General features: G+C 38.1%; 1 protein-coding gene across 4 annotated transcripts in view; it reads right to left on the bottom strand.

Annotated features, from left to right (window-relative positions):
- Positions 1-16,973, bottom strand: part of GRM1 (glutamate metabotropic receptor 1) — a 377,107-nt gene extending 360,134 nt beyond the window's left edge. For 3 of the 4 annotated variants that reach the window (XM_081829111.1, XM_081829113.1, XM_081829114.1), the window contains exons 1-2: positions 16,855-16,973; positions 14,412-15,433 (exon numbers count right to left, since the gene is read on the bottom strand). In XM_081829111.1, coding sequence (XP_081685237.1) covers positions 14,412-15,111 — 700 coding nt within the window. In that variant the 5' untranslated portion in view covers positions 15,112-15,433; positions 16,855-16,973. Of the gene's footprint in view, positions 1-14,411; positions 15,723-16,854 lie in introns of those variants that run through there. The other variant, XM_081829112.1, reaches the window with a different exon arrangement.
- Between the last annotated feature and the right edge of the window lie 2,599 nt (positions 16,974-19,572).

The raw sequence follows: 19,572 nt of genomic DNA, 5'->3' as shown, positions 1-19,572 counted from the left end.
ATAAGAAATTCCTTTTCCAGCTAGCTCTTCCTTTGCAAGGCTAGCTAGCATTAAGACCAAGTTCTAATGCTACTTATTCCAAAATGCCTAATGTCCCCACCTAGAAGTAATCTCTTCCTCTCTTGAACCTCCACACTCTCTCCTTATCCACATTCATTCACACAATGAGGTGGCAAAAATTATTTCTTTATCTCTCCTTCTGGACTATAAGCAATGGTAGGAACTACAGGTTATCCATAAAGTCTGGAAACATAGATAATATTATTTTACTGCATACCATACATACATATATATATATATATATATATATAAACATCAGTATAATTTCTCATGGATATTTACCTAAGTTAGCACCCTTGATGGATATCTGCAGTCTGGATTCATTCTTGATACTGATGCCCAGTACCCTGCCAGATGATTAGTGGGATCTGCATTTGTCAAATAAATGAATTCACTGGTTGGCTCACGGCATGAAGCTAATGCTTGCCCTTCAAGCCCACATAGAAAGACTAACGGTGGAGGAAAATCAGAGAGTAGAAAGAGACTATGAAGAGATAAAGGCAAATGATCTGGAGATGCTTCAGAGTTTATGGAGAGCAAAAGCTGAGCTACAGTGAAAGTCTTCTTACAGTACTGAGCTGTGTGCAACCTCAGGTAAGTCACATAAGCTCAAACTTTTTCTTTTCAAATAGGGACTTAGAGAAATGTTTCCTTCAACACAAAATCTATCATTCTAAATAAATGCTAAATAGAAGTGACTGCTTATAATGTTCTGGGAAAACAGAGGTCAGGAAGCAGTTATTAATAATTAAAATGAGTAAATAATAATATAAGTTAGAATATATGGTCAAAGATACTGCAACTAGCTATATTTATATAAAACTTTACGGTTTCAAAAGTACTTCCACCTCAGTTCACATGGTGCTCACAGGAGGCTGGGACGAAAGCATGACAGACCCTTTACAGATGAGAAGACAGGCTTAAAGTGGTTTGTTGACTTGTCCAGAGTCACAAGGAGTAGCTGATGGAGAAAATGAGACCAAACTCAGCTCCTCCCACTCAGTAAACTTCCCACTGCATGTTGGGCACTAAAGTCTAAGGAGACTATTGGTATGGGACATCCATTATTCATAAAATGAGGGAGGGCACCTGGGTGGCTCAGTCAGTTAAGCGTCTGACTCTTGGTTTCAGCCCAGGTCATGATCTCAGGGTACCCCCTGAGCAGAGAGTCTGCTAGCCCCTCTCCCTCAGCCTCTCCCCATGCTCGTGCACTGTCTCTCTCTCTCTCTCAAATAAATAAATCTATTAAAAAGTATTCATAAAAAGGAAGAAAATGAAAAAATATAACTTGTGAGTTCTAATTGACAGTAAATGTAGTAATTTTTCCTCAATTATCAGAAAGGTAAAAGTGAAGAGGAATATTAATTAAGAAGACTTTACCCATAAAACATGCAATTAATTGGATGTTTTCTTTGCTTTATTCTACTATCATAAGAAAAAAGAAAATAAAAAATTACTTATAAAGAATTTAGCCAAACCAAATACTTCTGAGGTGGTTGGTTTTTGGAAGTTGAATAATTAGTCTACTCTCTTGTTTTGTTTACATTTACAGTGCTGGCAATAGGAATTGATGGGAAGCACCTCAAGCTCTTAAATCATCAAACCCCTTTACTAAGGCAGAAAAAGAAATTGGACCAAAATCCCCCCTTACATAATTCAATATTTATTGACTGTCTACTATGTGCAAGGCACTGTTTTAATTGCTGGCGATACATCAGTGAACAAAACAAAACAAAGATTTCCATCATCCAGAAATTTACTTTCCATCAGGGGCGATATGCTATTGGAGCAGAGCATTCTAGTAGCAGAAGGCACACGTGTAACCAAAATTTGATTAACTCCAATGCCACATTCATCAAGTATTCAGGGTAGTTAGTGCGTATTTTTAAAAATCATTAAATGTAAAAAATAGATAAATGTCTTTAGTATCATTTTGTAAATCCACACATTTTAAAAACCACTTTTTGCCTCTTTCAGGAGCACAGGACTTTACCTCGAGACATGTATAAATGATTCTGAAGGAAATAGTTCATGAATGTGTGAGAAGGCATACACAGTGCACTAGCATAGAAAGACGTTATCTGTTCTACCCAAACTGTGGCCCAGGGGCCACGTGAGAGCCCAGTAGAAATGCACACTCTCAGGTCCATGCAGGCCTCCTGAATCAGAATCTGCATTTTACTGAGTTCCCAAGTGTTATGTTTGCATAAGGAGGTTTGAGAAGCCCTGCTCTAGTGCATTCCTCTGTACCTAGGAGAGCCTAAAAATAATCTCCTGAAAGGAAGAATATAAGCACTTCAAAAATTAATCACTTGCTCAAAATTTTTTCATTTTTAAAAAATTGTTTCTTTTCAAGTAAAATTTTACTTTTAAAATGACAAATTAAGGAGATTACATACTAGCCTTTCCTTTGGCATGTATCAACATTGAAGAAAAGATGAAATTTGCCTTTTCACTGTTCCAAACTGGCATTTCTAGCCAAAAACAAAGGGTAAACCAGCTTGACAATTTAGTACTAAAAAAAAAAATGATAAAAAATAATAATAGATTAAAATGCACTGAATAAAACAGGAATCCATAAGTTCATGCTCACATAAATAAATTAATGAATAAATCAAAAGTTTGATGGTTAACAGGATATTTACAGAGTTTCAAAGCAACTTCCCATAAAATATTCATTAAATACAAAGAAGAGAGGAGTAACTTTACAGCAGAGAAGCCTGAGAGATACACTATTAATCTAGTGATCAAAATTAACATCATCAGTAATGGGACAAATTTAAATCATATACCTTTTAGCAGTGCAGTGACAGGAATGCAGCATGACTTCTGGAATATTCCTAGCAAAGATGTGTAACTTAAACCTAATCATGAGGAAACATCAGTGAACCAAAACTGAGGGGCATTCTACAACATAATTGGATTTGTTATCTGCAAAACTGTCAAGTTTTTGAAATCAAGGAAAGACTGAGGAACTACTCCAAATTGAAAGAGATTGAGAGACACGACTGATTCTGTACCAGATCATATTGCTACAAAAGACTTTATTGGGACACTAAGTAAAACTCAAATGGGGTCTGAGAGTTAAATGGTAGTAATGTGTCACTGATAATCTCCTGGTTCTGATGGTTATATTTTGGTTAAGTACAAGAGTATCCTTGTTTGTAGAAAATACACATTAAAGTATTCAGAGTTAAAAGAGAGAGAGAGATTCTTGGGGAGGCAGAAGCTAGGAGGAAGTAGAGGCTACTGGTACAGAGCACTGTTTCTATAACTCTCCTTTCCCTGTCAGCTCTGTGATATTTGTTACTGTTCTCTTCCTGAAAATCTCTCCTCCCTTGGCTGCCATGATGTCTGGTTCTTTCCTGGTTCTTCCTCTTTCTCTTTCTAGTTTTCTCGTTTTCTCCATCCTTTTTCTGGATCCTCTTTCTCATTTTCGCCTTCCTCAAAGTTCTGCCATTAGCATGTTCCTCTTTTCACTCTATATCCTCTCCCTTGTAATCTCATCCACTCTCGTGATTTTAACCACAGCTATTTGCTGACAAATCACAAATCTACCTCCCTTTCCAGATCTTTGACCTATGGGATTTCTCAACTTTCTGGTCTCATAGATACCTCAAATTCAACTACTGTAAAACCCACATTTTCCCAATCTGTGCTTCCTCTTTTCTCCCTATTTAGTTGTACAAAATGGACACCTAGGAGTTATTATTGACTTCCCTCTCTCCTTGATCCTCATAACCAATCAGTCACCAAATCCGAATCTCTCTACTAAACTGCTGTCAAATCCATTCTCTTCTCCATCCCCATTGACATTTCCTTTAGTAAAGCTCTTATCATCTCTTGAATAAATTGATTAATTAAATTGGGTTTTTCTCCACCACTTTCCCAACTATCAATGACCTACCAACTTATGTCCCAATTTCCAATCTGACTTCTTTTCTTAATCTGTCCTCCCCAAAATTTTCAGGGTACCCTTTCCAAAATATAAATCTGATTGTGTTTCCTCTCTGTTTAAAATCCTTCACCGGCTCACCACATTTACAAAACAGAATCTAAATTTCTTGACGTGGCAATCCTGTCCCTTCATGACATAGGCCTTTCCCCCCTTTTCATCTTGATCTTTCCCCAATCCTTTTCCCTGAGCCTACTTTGTTTTCCACATCAATACTTTGATTCATATTCGCTCTTCTGTGTCCTCCTATTCCTCTAATGGGGTGAATCCCAATGTTACCTCCTTTGGGAGGTTTCTATGAGGTTACCCTCACTTCTTTCCCTGGCCCAGAGAAAGGGAGTGACATTTTTCTCTGTTACCTCTCTATTCACACCTACTCCTTTGGTTGCATTTATCAAACCAAATGGTAATCACCACACAATGAACTTCTTGATAGAGGAATTATAGTTTAGTTCTGGTCATCGATGGCTACAACAGAGAGCCTGACCCAGAGGAAGTGTTCACTAAACATCTGTTTAATTATGACAGACATCTGAACACATCTTCTTCTTTACCAACAGAGTAATATCTGTCAGCCAAAAAGTGAAAATAATACAATATATTTATTTATCCAGGAAAAGGGATATTGTTTCCCTATTTCAATGTCTTCACACCACCCTTTAAATCCTATTGTAAACAGTTTCTCCTCTTCAACATACTGTCAGCAATTTGTTTATTGATCCTTTTTGTTCAGCCCTTTATAACATACAAATTGTAAAATGTGTCAGAGCATCACAGAGAACAGAGGAAACTGCTTCAGAGGATCCAGCAATAGCTATAGAATAATCTATCCAACTCTAAAGGAAAGCCCTCATCTATGGCCACATGCTATGGATGTAATTGTTATGAAGGAAGAACACGGGAAGCTGAATATGCTGCTCAAAGTTAGCAAATCAGCAAGATATACCTCTACTCTATTTGCACACCTTCACTCTAGAACATTCTTATAATTACTTCACACCGGGTCACTTAAACTAAGGACATCTTCTTATTTAAGGTTGGAATAGACTGACAACAACAATAATATCTGACATTTATCTATCTCTATTTTTTTTAAAGATTTTATTTATTTATTTGAGAGAGAGAGAATGAGACAGAGAGCACGAGAGGGAAGAGGGTCAGAGGGAGAAGCAGACCCCCAGCTGAGCAGGGAGCCTGATGTGGGACTCGATCCTGGGACTCCAGGATCATGACCTGAGCCGAAGGCAGTCGCTTAACCAACTGAGCCACCCAGGCGCCCTATCTAGCTCTATTTCATCTGCACAATAAACTTAAGGGATTGTTTTTGTACATTTTATCCTGATGGCTCTCTAAGCATGGCTAATTCCATGAACCCATTGGGCCCATCCTATCCCTGATCCCTGGAATCCAGCTCTAGGCATCCTTTTCAAATCTTCTCATCCTTATGTACTATACACACCCCTGATCACTTGCTATAGAGATGGTACCATAGAGCCATCTGAGTAAGTGTGATCTCCCACTCTTGACCATAGCCCTCACAGGGATGGAATTCTTTCTTCTTTCATTAAAAAAGGTGCTCCTTTCTGGTCTTTATTTTTCTGGACTGAAGGGGATGGGGAAAAATGACAAGCCTTAACTAGAGTTTCATATGGAATGGACACTTAAAGTTGGAAGTTCATTTTCTCTAAGAAAGTAGTTTTATTACTAGATGGTAACAAGCACAAATATGGAGGTAGAGTTGCAAAGATCCAGGGAAGAAATCAGATCAAGTAAGAAAATGGCTTTATCTAGGCTTGCCAGAGAAATGTGAAGAGCAGGTGAGGTGGGAGCAAGAGAAGTTGAAAAGAAGAGGCTTCTATTGTTCAGAGGCTTTCTGATGTTTAAGAGTTCAGAGATAGAACAGTTCTTGGTGATGTCAAGGGTAGGTGGGTTGCTGAAGTGAAGGGAAAGGACAGAGTTGATGTTACTGAAGAGGATAGGCATCAATGGGTCACACACATGAATATTGGAATCAATCATAAGTATGGCAAGAGTCAATATTGAAAGGAGGACTATCAGAAGTAAGAATGAGTTTTCAGTGACAGAAGAATCTCCTGGAAGCTGCTAAATGACAGCACCAAAGTTGGGAAGAATGTAGCTTGGCTGAATGATATAAACCTCAAAGGAGAGAGGAATGCATGAAGATGAATCATGTGATTTAAAAACAATCAATCAATCAAATAATCAAGTCTTGTTTTAAAAAAGTATCTAACACAAAGTTGAATTAGTTCTGGCTTTGCTACTGACAAATATTATGGTCTTGGGCAAGTCATGTTATTTTCCTGGGCCTTTGTTTTCTCATTTATAACATGAGAAAGATTCTTAAAATCTATAGCACATGCTATACTTTTAACCATGAATTTCATTTTTGTCTTATGTTACCAGGTTTTGGGTCACAAATATATACCTGATTAACTGATTTCATGTACTTGCTCAATATTCATCAGCTAAGAAGAGTTAATGTCTTAAGAATCTATTTCTTTCATGGCAGTTTAACAAAAGCAGGTGAAAGTTAGTTATACATACCATCTCCTTCTTCTCTGAAACACTGTTATGAGGTAAATAATATAGCAGTGATTATCATTCCCATTTTACAAATAAAACTGAAATGAACATATGGTATTTCCCATAGTCTTTTGTGCATTTATTTTTTTCAAATGATTAACTTTTTGTAACCCATGAGAGTATAACTACCTATACATATATGTCTCTTCTGACAGACTATGGGACCTTTGAGGATAATAATAATAGCAATAGCAATAATAACAGTCATAATTCCTTTAATTTATGTATTCTTAGCACCAACACCAGTGTCTAACACATAATAGACACATGTGTTTACCAATGCATAAATAGTCATGTCTTCATTAGACCACAAAATAAGTTACTTGGTGACCAAAGAATTTCTCCCCAAAATCTTTTGGTACTCCAGTGGCCAATTTAGGCTTTTATCTAAATCATTTAGATAATCACCTTGAATTTTCAATTTTTTGGCCATGAAGTCACCAAAATAGATAATTCTAAAATTGATAAATGATCATTTCTACCTAACCCAATATTCCCTTCATAAAAACATTAACGCTGTATTTGGTACCACAATACCACAAGTCTAAGAAAGCAAAACTTCCCATGAGACTGAAGGATATTAAAATTATAATTTTTCCTGTAAATTCAGATCTTAAATGTTATATGGACATTCACAGAGAGCACTTAGGCATGATAGATAAATAAATAAATAAATAAATAAATAAATAAATAAATTTGAGTACATAAATATTTCTACATAAAAACGTTAATGATAGCTCTTTGATGGATAAGACAGCCACATCATTTTGGCTTTATGTCTCAGCCTGATTCTGGTTTTCAACCATAGCTTCTCTGAAAATTTTCTTCTACTGAGATGTTGCTTCCAATCAATATCAGAACGCATGAATTATGAGTTGTTTATTCAGTGGTTGTAGGTGCTCACTAAAGTATTCTGCCCTCCACTGTGGTTTCCTAGCCCTCTGTGTTCTTACTATGGGGCATGCTGAAAATATGGCTTCTGACAAATCTCTTCATGATAATACCACTCTAGCCACTGCCTGGAAAGTTATTTAAAAATTCATGAAACAGTCATTGTATATTAGCACTGTAGATCACTAGGAGAAAAATTTTAGTGCCTGAAGAGGAATGGCAACTGCCAAGCCACATGATAGAAACATAAAATAGGAGTTGCCATCACCATCTACCCTATGCAGGCCAGCTACCTGAAAAATTTGTTCCAAAGCTAAGGAAGTCATAGGGTGATTGATGGCATGGCAGAAGAATCAAGAAGAGTTCAATCTTTCTCAAAATAATGAAGATGTCTCTTCTTTTTATCTTTGTATTTCACCTTAATCCTTTGCACATAGTAGCTATTTGCTAAATACTGATTAAATAACTTACAAAATGACTTAATAAGTCCAGCCAATATAGGAGAAAATAACAAATACAGAAACTCAAAAGTATGGCAATCTGGGGCCATTTTTGGTAGGAATAAATGGTTTTATATTTTTCAATAGGCTTCAAGATTACCACTGTATCTCAGCACATGTAAAAATTGATAATCATAAAGATTACTTTGTATATTTAAGAAAAGTGTCTATTAAATCTAGCACTCTTTTTTAAAAAGTCAGAAAACCATATAGTATAGTTTGCAAAGATCACCTTGTAAAATGTTTAAAATGTATAGTATAGGGAATATAACAAATAATATTGTAATAACTTTGTGTAGTGATAGAGGATAACTAGACCTATGGAGATGATCATTTCATAATGTATGAAAACATCAAATAACTATGTTGCACACCTGAAACTAACATAATATTTCATATCAACTATAACTCAATTTTTAAAATGTAAAAGGTTGGAGGTTAAAGAAGCCAACTCACATGTACCCAGGTAAGTCAGCTGCAGAATCAAGGTTCTGGATGAACAAGGTTTTATTTGGATGTGAACACTTTTTTAAAATCACAAATATAATACCTCATAACTATCCCTGGCTTTTCTTTTGTCCACACATCCATGCTTGCTAGTAATGTATGTGCCCTTAGCCAAAGTACACATTGAATTAAATATATTAAATCTTAGTCCACACTGTTTCAACCTAAAGAATCATGGTTTTGAAAACTACTCATGACATGCCTGTAAATTACACCAAAATTCTCCTGGTCCTCCAGGATTGCAAGACTAAAGATAGTTCAGACTCCTCCTTGTCCCTGACAAAGGAGCACCTTTTATTGTTCCCAACTATTTCAACAGCGAATTCATAGAATTCCACAATAACTAACCTTTTCATAGTTAGTTTTCCCCCTACCCTTTAACAGATCTCCCCTACGTATTTCAGTAAAATTCACTTTATTATCTTTGAATCACATCAAACTCTACTTAGGCATATCTTTCTTGAAACCAAAACTCTTCGGCACTTGCTTCAAGATTCTCAACTTTTTGTCCTTCATATCAATAAATAGTCACAGAATCACAGAATATAAGAATCCATATTTGAGTTGTTTCTTCATTCTTAGTTCTTGGACCACACTCTCCACTCCAGTCAAGCTAACCCACTTACTTTATCCCCCATGGGGACATTCTTACTACTGCTTCTAACTTTTACAAATGTCATATTTAAAAAAAAAAAACAAAAAACCACACTAATCAAAATTCTTTGCTCTGGATTTTTTCTAGCTAATGACACTCACCAATATTTTCTTTCAATGTTCCCTAAACATATATAAATTCATGTTTCTAAATGTCTACACTTACCTTTTTTTTTTACATGTGTTCAAACTATACCACCTTTACAGTGTAAAAGACTTAGTCACTGCGACCAAGTCTTCAAATTTTTTATATACACTTTTTGATATAGTAAATCTTCAATTAGAGTTGAATATCTGATGGCTTTTCATTTAAATTATTTATATTGATTTATTTATCTATAAAGTGATACAGTATGAAGTGGAAAAGCATACTGTCAAGGAAATTCATAAAGGCTGAGTGACCACCAGAGTTAGCCAGGACATAGTTTGCTCGTGATGGACGATAGGACCCTCTCCTACTTAGTTTCAATATATATAATTAAATTCTGAGGACAAAAACCTGGTCCTAAAGTGATACTAAGATGAATTAAATAATCAAATCCCAGAACTTACTGATAAGGCAGATTTAAGCTAATAATTCTACATTTAAAAAGAAACAAAAAAGTCCTACTCTCAGAAAAAATAACAATAACAATATCAATATCAATATCAATAATTGCCCAAGCATAAAAAGAAGGAGATATGGCCCAGCAGCAGTACATATGTTTTAAAAGACGTCTGGATAATAACTTATCTAAGGTCTACTTGAGTTATCTGTGATGATGACAGAATTAAAAACTAGAATAAATGGGTGAGAGAACTGGTGAGGTATAGCATAAACGGGAGAGGATTTATTGATGACAAATATCACATGGAAGAGGAATTTAAATTGTTTTGGATGACTCCCAGTAGTTGATGGAGAATTAGTGGAAATTTCAGGGAGTCAGGTCATTATATAGAAAGCTGACTAATAGGTGAAATTCACTTCTGACTTTAAATCCTATATTCTCCCATTCTCATTAGAAATCCTAATCATAAATAGGAAACTCAGAGCATATGGGAACTACTTTTTGGCAAATTTAGTGGCGTTTTAAACATCTTTAACTGGTTGACCTAAATACCTGTGAAGACACTACCATTCCTTATTTTGTGGTAAAATAGAGCAATTTATTAAGGTAACTTACTGTGAAATAGGTTGGAATCAAGATAAGAAAAATATAAAGAAAGTTGCTGGTGCATATGTAGAAAATATGATATTTAGTAGAAATAAAATTCTTATTTCTACCTTCATTAGCTAAAGTAATAGTTCACTGACTTCGGAGTATTTTCCTCTGATGCAATTAGACTTTTAAAGTAAGTTTTATATCAAGTAGAAAAAGGCTTCTAAGAAAAAAAAAAGATGATATTTTGAAAAGATCCCCCAAAAAGGCCAATTTCATGTAAAATGTAAGCAAGCATCAAAAAAAGGTGCACCACAATGAAAACGTAACTGCAAACAAAAAAGCACCGTATAGTGAAGGGCACTGTATAGGAGCATAATTAAACCCTTTATTGTAACAATACTCATCTGACACTATAAAACAAAATACTGAGAGAGAATGGCTTAAAACAAGTGAAAATGTATCCAATCAAAAAAAAAAAAAACCTTTTTGAAGCTACAAACTCAAGGAATATTCTTTATTGGACTTGTTCAATGCTTTTAATGTAATCAACTAGAATTATTTTAAAGTACTGCTTTCTATAACTTTTTGAAATGGTAAATTTGATTCTTGATGGAGAATCTGCATTTCATCATGAGGATGAAATACAATGTCCTTGGCCAAGATATTCTTCACAGAAGTAGGCTATTTTTGTATTTTATGCTTAGCATATTTAAAGACACATACTCCAGGTGAGTAGCTTGCTCCAAAATGCACTCAATTTTTATTTGTGAATAAGGCTCCATTGTTTCAGTGCCCACCCTTCAACAGATCCTACCTCAATATTCTCAAGAACTAATCCTGGAAATTTTCTGGAGAGCCTACTGTAGGTAACTACATGTACACCAATTCTGTTTTATGTCAGGTAAACTGACGTTGTCATGACCCAAAGGATAAGGGTGGCACAGGTGATGTGGTGAAAGATTGAAAAGCATGCAAAAGAATATAACAACTGAACTCTAGCTCATTTAAATAAACAAACAGAAAATATCTCCAAGCTTAACTTCAATATAAAATAAAATAATAAAGGGATATAAAAACAATTGGGGCATTCAAATAATAGGATGCCCCAACTGTGATTGTAAAGTCCATCAAAATTAACCATGAAAATGAAGACATGCTAGCCTAGTCACTTAGTACTTTTGATGTTAACTGTACTAGCCTAACTTCTAATTTAAAAAATATATATATATGATGATAAATTGACTAGAGAATGGCTAATTTGGAAAGGAGAGGTGAAGGTCACGGAAGGTTCCAGAATTTCTAAGCTACAAATTGCTAATACCCAAACTGGCCTCCTTCCTGAATAGTGCCCAGATGGCAGAGACAACACTGATATGTGGTCTTAGCAGCTTTTTGACAAGGAACTGTCACCAGTAAGTGACCCCATCAGTCTGAAGCCAGGAAAATTACTAAATGATGCAAGAAAATGCCTGCAGGCCAGTACACCATGGGTCCCTGAGAAGTAGGAGGGCAGAACCTCAGAAAAAATGAATTTTCAGCTGGAGCTTATACAAAAGAGACTGTTATCTTTCTTTGCAGATAGAAGAAAATAAAATCAATTTAGTGTCCACAGATATTATGTCTAATAAGAAAAGAAACAAATTCTCCTTTAGAAGATATGAGATCGTATAAAAAAGGCAAGGTGAATGGCATAAACTCTTGGTAATAGACACCAAAATTAGCTCTGATGCTGTTCTATGAACACATAGTCTGGAATCAACTACTATAATAGTATGGAGACATTTTCTCTGCCACACATGTCAGTCAGAAGGTAGAAAGGAAACAAAATAATCCAAACTAATGTAAGGATGAAATTTTAATATGAGCCCTTCCTGAACAAAATTGGCAAACACAAGTCCAATTAATTTTCCAAAAACATAATTCTACTTGTCAGAAAGCAACCCACTATTAGTAATTATTTTTAGCAAAGTGATGCAACTGGAAAACAAATTGAAAATTGTCTTTTCTCTACTCTTCTCTACCCCAAAATAAAATGGTATTATATTAAAATATGGAAAATAAAACTAGTGTATAAAAGTGATGAAGTATTACTTCTTTTTTTATATATAATGAATTAGGTTTTTTTTGTAAAGATTTCATTTATTTATTTGAGAGAGAGAGTGAGAGAGAGAAAGAGCACAAGAGTGGGGAGCGGGAGAGGGAGAAGCAGACTCCTTGCTGAGCAGGGAGCCGGATGCGGGACTCGATCCTGGGACTCCAGGATCATGACCCGAGCCGAAGGCAGTTGCTTAACCAACTGAGCCACCCAGGCTCCCCGAAGTATTACTTCTTAAAGGAGGAATTTATACTTCTTATGTCTATAAACAATGACCTAGCTCAATGGAGGGAGAATTATTTAATATTCAAGTAAGTCACATTCCATCTAGATTTTGCCATTCCCTTTTAGAGAGGTCTAATGCTGATAACTAACACATCTTTAATTTGTGCTTTCAAGTTGTTCCACCTAAGCACTAGAGGAAACTATGTTAAACATTAAAACACAGGAAATTAACATTAGACATTAATATGTAAGAGATTAACATTTGAACTTAAAATTGTGTCTTAAAAAAGTTATATGAGATTTTGTTAAAAAAGAGGTATGCCATTCACTATTAAAAATGAAGATTCGGAAATTTGAGTCAGTTGTTAGAAGTCACAATATTGCAGCAGGAAGTTGTTTTTTCCCCAAAAGCAAACTCTGAAATTATAATGTATAATTCTACATTATTTTTGTTTGTCCTGAAAACTGCTCCCTTTATAAATTAAAGCACTGGCTTTCATTAACAATCACCATATAACCACTTCAGTAACAATGCTTCTTAATTTCTAAAATCAGACTTCACACCAGTAACTGAATATTGTGTAACTGTTAAAAGAATATGAAATCATGCCTTTCTTTCCTGGCTTTTCTTTTAATAATTTGACATTAAGAAATATAAATGCAGCAATATCCTCAAGATTCTCTTCCATATGCCAGCATATATATATATATATATATATATATATATATATATATATGTGAATTGTCCTAGGTATTAATGTTTAATCAGTTTCTTTATAAACATAATAAGTGAGTTAAGAATAGATGATTCAAAAGTCTCATTTTATCCCCAAATCTATACAGGCTAAGAGGAGGAGAGTAAGGGAAATCTTTATAAGAAATACTTTGAGAATTCATGAAAGTAAGATTCTATAAAAATCAAAGTTTTAAACCTCAAGTAAATCTATTTCATTTTTAAAAGCCATTTTAAAACTAATATCTACTATCCTTTTATTAGTAATTGATCTAACTAAATTCTAATGAGCAAAGTCACTGTGTAAGAAGAAAAAAATTAGAAACCGAAACTCAAATCCAAGAAGTCACCAGTGTTATTTCTCAAAAACAAGAAAATTCTTGGGAGGAGTGAGGGCATCTGGACAATTTTAACATAAGTAATAGAAAATAAATAAATGATTTAAATTATTTACTTTTCCATTGTATCTAAGATACTCCAGAATTTGAAATAAGTTTCTGATATACTGAGGGAGATGACTGCATTAATCCAACATTCACAGGTAAGCTCTGGATGTGAAAGAAGGGGCACATTAAGACAAAGAAGAACCTTCAGCTGTTCAAGACAAGATCAGCTTTCAAGCCCAATTTAGGGGACAACAAGTTTTTTTGTTTTTGTTTTTTTGTTTTCCTAATTGCTCATATTGGATTAGTCTATTAAGCTTGGAAAATCATAGCCAGTCGCTTAATTAAGGGTAGTATACCACTTTGGGCAAACAAGCCTTTCAAACACAAACTCAGAATGAGACTCAGTTGGACGCTGTTCATGGAGAGTTTGTATCTGATAAGACTCCTACTATCCCCAAAACACAGTGGGACACAGTTTTCATACACTATCATTACAGAATGAGGATAAAAGGCAAAGCCTTGGTGGGCGTGTACTGACAAGGGTAAAATCTGTTCCCCACAGTGCTGTTAATAAATAGGGACAATACTACGATCACGACCACACATCATGCAATGTACTCGCTTTCTCTGTACCTTTCCTTCCCAAATGCAATGCCTACCTTCTGTGTGGACTGCAGAGACATAGGTCCAATTGTAACGTTTGACTATGTCAAGCATTGCCCTTGCTTGCAAAGTGTCAGAAGGGACAACCCTCAGGAAGTATTTGTACAAAGTTTTGTCACTCAGGTCGATGCTTGTGGCAGAATAGGCAATCTGGGGGATGTCGAAGAGCTGGAGCAGGTTCTGCACTTGAATGGCTACGGAGCTGGAGCCTGGGCCGATCACACCGGCGATAGGCTTTTTAGTCCTGCCTAAGGGGAGGGACTGGCCGTCAGGCAGGCACCGGTTGAGCCCATCCTTTTCATCTCGAATGGAAATCAGAGAGTCCCTGATGAACTCGATGCTCTGCTCCAGAGCCACGGAGGAGTGCCAGCAGGAGTCCCGGATCTCACTGCCCAGAGTGATATTGGGCAGGAGGACCGGGTCTGCGTTAATTTTATCCAGTGTATGGAACATGGCCTCCACTCTCTGGATGCCATACTGCTCCCTGATCTCTCCACACTTCCTCTCGGGCACCTTCTCCGCCGGGGGCTGGTGGTGGACTGAGAAGAGGGCCCCAATGATGACATCTCCGTCCATTCTGGCCACCGAGCGCTGAGATGAGGCTCCCGCCAGCAACACTTTCCTACCGGGTCCCCTGGGAAGAAGGGACATATCCAAAAAGATCGCTGGGAAAAAAACCAAGAGGAGCCGGACCATTGTGCTGAGGACGCCGTCCACAGCCGGCCAGCCGCGTTCCCACGCTGGTCCTGCCAGCCGGCTCTGCGGGCTCGCAACGTAGACAGATGCCCGACGCCTGCCTCTCCCAGCTCGGTCCTGCTTGCCAACACCGCTGGTCCAACACTTTCGCCGCCTGCACCCCTGCCTCCTTCCCCTCCTCCTCCTCCTCCTGGTCCTCCAGGACCACCTCCTTGTCCTGGAGGCGTTTCTAGGGGAATTCGAGCCCCCTTCTTCACTGGTGCATCAAAGTAAACTGGTCAAGAGTACAATGGACGCCGTGGTGGCAGCCGTGAGCTGGACGCTGCCAACAAAAAAGAAAGAAAATCAAAGCTCCGTTATCACAGGACCTGTTTCAAAACTCCGGGTCCGTGATGTTAATAGTTGCCCGGCCTATTTCATTCCAGCACATCATGATATCGGCTGGAGGGACAGCTTGGGAGGCAGCTATGGTCAAGGCGGAAGGTGGTGCGTCCTGCCCGCAGTGCCCTCATCCGTCCCTGGAGGCGCAAAGCCCTGCCGACCTGCCCCTTCCTTCAGCTTCAAGCCTTTTCCAGGTCCCCCAAATACCCATTACACTTACAGACTTGACGGGGAAAGGGAATAAAGGAGAGGAGGAGCTAAGGCTTTTAACTCAAAAGAACTTTTCGGATTTGAAAAGATCAACTTTTTCCAGAAGAAATTTGGAAACTCATTATGAAGGAGTGTAAACAGTACTTCAAGATGAACGCAAAAAAGGAATGCATCTTCAACTTTGAGGGGTTGAAGAGATCTCAACATACAACCCAAGTAGTAAATATAATTTGCCAGGTTGAGGAAATCCATATTAGTTACTAAGGCAACGCCTGGTAAAGTCTCGGCATGTCGGAATTTGGTATGTCTCCCACACCCCCGCCCCCCCCCAAACCCCACACACACCCAAGAAGTCAGGCTTACTGTAGATGTTCAGGGAGAAAGGGTGCAGATAAGGTAATTTGTTTCCCACGATGGAGGATGGAGGGAGGGGGTGTAGGGAGCCCCTGCACTCGCCTAAATCGGGACCTTTGGCTTTGCACGTTTCTAGAAAGGGAGCGGAGGGGAGCTTCTGGGTAGCTCTTGCAGCGGTAGCTCAAGCGCTGCCTTCTTCAGGACCCTGGACAGTGCTCAGTCCCGCTGCAGAAACATTCCCCCGGTGCGCCTGGAGGGGACGCCTTTTGCAATTCTTTGACCCCCTCCCAACCCCCGACTTCGCTCTTTTAACCCTCCTCCCTGCGTTCTCTCACACACACACACACACACACACACACACCTCCCCTTGTCTCCCACCACCCCTCCATTCTCATTCTCTTCTCCTTGGAGGCAGTGCTCCTGCAGGTATATTCAAAACCGCCCGCTTCGGGGGCAGACGCGCCAAATCTCAGCCGCCTGTGGGGCTGAAGTTGGCTCCCTCTCGTTCCTCCCCAGCTCCCTTTCTCAAGGTGAGAGTCGGACGAGAAAGGAGCTACGGGAGCGGGCGAGGAGCAAGAGCACAGGAGGTGAGCCAGGCAAAAGGAGGAAGACAACCCAGGCATCCATGGGTCCCGACGCTTCCCAGGGATGCTGGACTAAAAGAAATAAGCGGAGATGCCCCTGGGACCAGGAGGAAATCCCATAGATTGGGACTGTGTCTGCCACTGTGGGTGGGTTTCACCTCCCGGAGGTGTCTGCTCACCTGGGTCTGCTTGGAGAATTGGACTTGAGACGTACCTGAGTCCGGGTAGACAGCACAATGGTCCTCGGGCCAGAACACCGCTCGGGCCACGCTCGGTTCGCAGACGCCTCAGCTCTAATCCAGACGGTGCAAGGATGCGATCTGGGCTGTACACTAGTGCCCTCTTTCTTCAGCACTATTTTACCGCAAGGAAAAAAGAGGGAGGGGGGAGGGGGAGAAAAACAGGTCACCCAAGGCTTGTCTATTGTCTCATGCATAAAAATCAGTCGTTTGATGGAGGGGGGAGGGAAAAAAAGCTAGGGAGAAGTAAGAAGTATTAATTTCTCTGCTACCAGAGGGTTCTTAAAGAAGCTGCCAGATATATGAATAGTCAGATCTGGCAAAAGGAGTAGGGAACATCTTAGGCTGCTTTAGGTGAATATTCTTTGTATATATTTCAAGGACCCAAATACATTTTCCCTCCCTGGAAGTAAAGCTCCTACTGAGGGAAACAGAGTTAATACATGTGTAAACATCTAGAGAAAGTCTATTAGTAGGTTTTGGGGGAAAGGCTGCATAGGGTGGGAGTAGGGAAAGGAGGGATATGCATATAATGAATCAAGGTAAGCCAAATGAAGAAAGGCAAACATTGGCAGCATTTTCCAGGTCAAGATGTAACTAAATTGAGATGAGAGTCAAGTCACATGAAAACACTGGAGTGAAAAACACTTATCCAAATTCCTCCCAGGCTGCTATCACCCTCCCGACAGGTCTCCAGTGTTGCTTCTCACTGTGTGAAAAGTGGAAGTTAAATCACATTCCTCTGGGAACACGTTGGCTGAGCAGAATGTGTCCCAGCTTCTTCAGAGGGGAAAGGCAAGTGATAGTGTGTCTTTCCACTCTTGCTCAAAGCTTTCTATTTGTGTCATCTGCAGAAAAAAGAGATCAGCTTATGTGGGTCCCTTTAAAATCACCTTGCTCATGTCATCATTATTCTCTGGACTGGTGCCATGTCCAGCTGGAAGGGACAAACTACATGTGGCGATTTTAAATACTCTTTTAGTGTGTTCCATGAAAGTTAAGAAAGGAAACAATACCTCCTGTCAAGAACAGATCCTCTTTCCCTTCTGGTTCTGCTTTTTTCCCCAAGTGTCAGATTCTTCTGGACTTTAATTAGACAATATAAAGAGGATAGGATTTTTTTTTCTTTTTCTACAAATAATAGACTGAACCAAGTAACAGCCTTTAGACCTAAAATTTCTCAGTTCTGGAAGTAATAGTATGTTTACTCAAGGAAAATAGGAAGAAGTCAGTTTCTACTTCACACATAGGGTAAAATGATTCTCCACCTATACCCTTAGGAAGACATCTGCTCTAAGAAGAGCAAGCCAAAGTTCACAGTGCATCATAGTATCTCACTTCCTCTAATAGCCATTTAAGTTCCATTTTAGATAATGCTATTCTAGTAAGATAAGCCCTAACCATGATTTTCCTGGAATATTTCATAGATACAGTGAATGTACAAAGATTTCTGTGCTTATGTAAACCATTACATATGATTTGCAGGATTAGAGAAAGAAATGTCTCTGAAGTCCACATTTAGCTTCAATGTGTACTCCTCAAAGCTGAATATTTTTAATATATTGCATTGACATAGTTTGGAAAAGAATCTGCTACTGAGGGAATAATTAATATTCAGATTTATTTGCTCTCAATACAGTCCAAGTAAAAACTACACATTCCAGCTGGCTGAAACAAATCATTTTAAAGAGGAAACTCTTGGAGATTTTGACATAGAAGGTTTATATATGCATAAATTAAATAGTACAGGTGTTAAGAAAATTTTTAGTTTTAAATGTCTCGATTTGATATTGTCAATTAAATTTACTGATAATTATGTTAGACCAACATTAGAAGGCACAAGGACAAAAATAAGACAAGAAGAAGGGACTGAGAAAGAATAAGACAAAATTAACCACATATTCATTCTCTTTCTGGAAATGAAGACTTTACCAAAGTAAAAAGTCTTTTAAACAAAGATGTTTACGAACATCTAAGGTAAGGTTTTATCAGTAGGAGTGAAAAAAATTACTAAGAGGATGAATTATATACAAATTAACAAATACGGGGCGCCTGGGTGGTTCAGTCGTTAAGCGTCTGCCTTCGGCTCAGGTCATGATCCCAGGGTCCTGGGATGGAGCCCTGCATTGGGCTCCCTGCTCTGCAGGAAGCCTGCTTCTCCCTCCCCCACTCCCTCTGCTTGTGTTCCCTCTGTCGCTGTGTCTCTCTCTGTCAAATAAATAAATAAAATCTTTTAAAAAATAAAAAAAAAATTAACAAATACAGGTGAATACACCCATATAGGCATATATACTAATCTATAAGAGTTCAAAGAATGTTAAAGGTACATGAATCCAGAAATGCTGTCCGTATGAATATTATTCAGTGCTAGTAGTGTAGAATATTACATTCAGTATGTGATTTGTAGCAGGGTAGAGAGTGTTATGAGTATTTTGGGTTGGAAAATCTATTTCATACAAATGCAGTGGAGACTGAGCAAAAAGAACACCCAACATACTATCTCCAGACAATGATTTAATGTGCTGCTGTAACAAGAAAGGCAACAAAATGCTCATTGTTCTTATATGGTAATAAAACAATATTATCCATAAACAAAATTGTGATCATTCTCCTTAGGAATGTATGCACAGGGCGCCTGGGTGGCTCAGTTGGTTAAGCGACTGCCTTCAGCTCAGGTCATGATCCTGGAGTCC

This window comes from Leptonychotes weddellii, chromosome 8 (genome assembly GCF_054177405.1).
Source record: "Leptonychotes weddellii isolate Sample4059 chromosome 8, ASM5417740v2, whole genome shotgun sequence".
Lineage (NCBI taxonomy): Eukaryota > Metazoa > Chordata > Mammalia > Carnivora > Phocidae > Leptonychotes > Leptonychotes weddellii.
Note: the sequence above shows the minus strand (reverse complement) of the source record. Positions and strands in the feature narration are given on the sequence as shown.